The 2,146-nt window shown below is 45.4% G+C and overlaps 1 protein-coding gene across 1 annotated transcript; it reads right to left on the reverse strand.

The window, feature by feature from the left end:
• Positions 1 to 759: 759 nt before the first annotated feature.
• LOC117940403 (U2 small nuclear ribonucleoprotein B''-like) lies at positions 760 to 1,978 on the reverse strand. The gene is made up of 2 exons (XM_034865707.1): positions 1,791 to 1,978; positions 760 to 1,055 (listed from the first exon to the last, which is right to left on the reverse strand). Exons 1-2 carry the CDS (start codon positions 1,937 to 1,939, stop codon positions 896 to 898), a joined length of 309 nt encoding a protein of 102 aa, XP_034721598.1. The 5' UTR covers positions 1,940 to 1,978; the 3' UTR covers positions 760 to 895.
• Between the last annotated feature and the right edge of the window lie 168 nt (positions 1,979 to 2,146).

Consider the following 2,146-nt stretch of genomic DNA (forward strand, 5'->3'; position numbering starts at 1 on the left):
AAACCAAACATCTTAAATCTTGCCTTTGGAACTGGCTGATCTCCCTTTTCAAAAGTGAATGAATCTACTAACATGTGTGTGTGAGTGTGTGTGTGTGTGTGTGTCACAGACGGATATTTATCATAAGAACAGTACATCTGTGACATGTTCCTGCACTGCTGGGCGGCCAATCGGAAGGTCAGGGGTTCAATCCCCGGCCCTGCAGTCCCATGTTGAAGCGTCCTTGGGCAAGACACTGAACCCTGAGGTACCATTTACACTGTGTGTGTGTGTGTGTGTGTGTGTGTCTGATGAGCAGGTGGCACCTTGTACGGCAGCCCAGTGTGTGAATGGTTCCTGTAGGAGCTTTGAGTAGTCGTTAAGACTAGAATATATATATATATATATATATATATATATAAGAACAGTCCACTTACCCATTAATTTAATTTAAGGCCAAGTTAAAATGTCATGTAATTCATAACTGCAGCTGCCACATGTTCCTGTGTGTGTGTGTGTGTGATGTTGTCTATGATGTATTTCTGTTTATACTGTAACCGGTGTGCTGAGATTTCAATCTCAAGGGACTTCCTGGTTAAATAAAAAACATTAACACATTAGTAGTTTGTTGTGACTGCCACACACGCTGTTATCTGGAGGAAAACTCATTTAAAAAGCAGCAAATATGTAAAAAAGCCTTTTATTTTATTTTATTTTACAAAACAAGATGGAGGCCAGAGATCAGCTGCCCGACAGGACAGAGTTTTATAAAACAAAACTAAAAAAAATGAAGGAAAGAAATGAAAAAAAAACTCTCTGATTTACAAAAATCAATGTGGGACCACAGCGGTGATCCCGGGACCATGTCCCCCCCCCACCCCCCCACCCAGAGTCTCTGTGCGTCCCAGCTGGGGGACTACTTCTTGGCGTAGGTGATCTTCATGGCGCAGGTGGCGGTGATCCGGAAGCCCTGCAGCGCGTCTTTGGCCACGCCCGCCTGCGTCTCGCTCTCAAACTCCACGAAGGAGATGTCGTGTTTACCCGGGACGAGTCGCACCTCTTTGAACCCGGGAAACCTGCAGGGGACAAAAAGAAAAAAGGACACGCGATCAGTCCTTTATTTATAGAACGTCTTCCAAAATCTACGTTACAGTGTTTCACAAGACAAAACACGTAGATAAAAACACCAAAAACATAGAAAGAAAAAGAAAGTTAAAAAGAGACAGACAGGTACAGACACACACAGACAAAGACAGACACATACAGAGACAGACACACACAGACAAAGACAGATACAGATACAGACACACAGAAAGATACAGACACACAGAAAGATACAGACAGAGACAGACACACAGACACAGATTCATACAGAGACAAAGACAGACAGAGACAAAGACAGAAAGAGACAGAGACAAAGACAGATAGATAGATACAGACAGATACAGATAGACAGACACAGATTCATACAGACACACAGAGACAGAGAGACAGACACAGATAGACAGACACAGATACAGACACACAGAGACAGACAGACAGAGAGACACAGAGACAGACAGACAGACACAGATAGATAGACACATATACAGACACACAGAGACAGACAGACAGACAGAGAGACACAGAGACAGACAGACAGACACAGATAGACAGACACATATACAGACACACAGAGACAGACAGACAGACAGAGAGACAGACACAGATAGATAGACACATATACAGACACACAGAGACAGAGAGACAGACAGAGAGACACAGAGACAGACAGACAGACACAGAGACAGAGAGACGGCCATGGAACTCACTGGTTGAAGAGCATGGAGAGCATCATCTCATTGGTCTCTTCAGGCAGGTTGTTGAGGAACAGGATGTAGTTGGGGGGGTTGTCCACCACCTGGAGGACAGCAGAGGGACATCCCGCGTCAGATTGAGACAACAAATCATCTCGGCACATTTAGCCGATCTAGGCTAGAGACACACTGCTGCGTTTGGTGTGAGGATGAGGAAGAGGAAGAGGAGAGTGGGATCTGGGTCCAGAGGAGGATCCACGCAGAGCTCTCTCTGTAGCACACGCAAGTGGCTGGAAGTTACACTTGTGTGTGAGGTGTGTGTGTGTGTGTGTGTGTGTGAGGGGCGTGTGTGTGTGTGTGTTTGTGAGGGG

This window comes from Etheostoma cragini, unplaced genomic scaffold, assembly GCF_013103735.1.
Source record: "Etheostoma cragini isolate CJK2018 unplaced genomic scaffold, CSU_Ecrag_1.0 ScbMSFa_2417, whole genome shotgun sequence".
NCBI classification, from domain to species: domain Eukaryota; kingdom Metazoa; phylum Chordata; class Actinopteri; order Perciformes; family Percidae; genus Etheostoma; species Etheostoma cragini.

Bases quoted from the DNA above. Each gene is read 5' to 3' on its own strand.
- LOC117940403 (XM_034865707.1), bottom strand. From the start codon at position 1,939: ATGTGCCGAGATGATTTGTTGTCTCAATCTGACGCGGGATGTCCCTCT. The intron at 1,056-1,790 runs GTGAGTTCCATG...TGTCCCCTGCAG, and splicing joins CTCTCCATGCTCTTCAACCA to GTTTCCCGGGTTCAAAGAGG.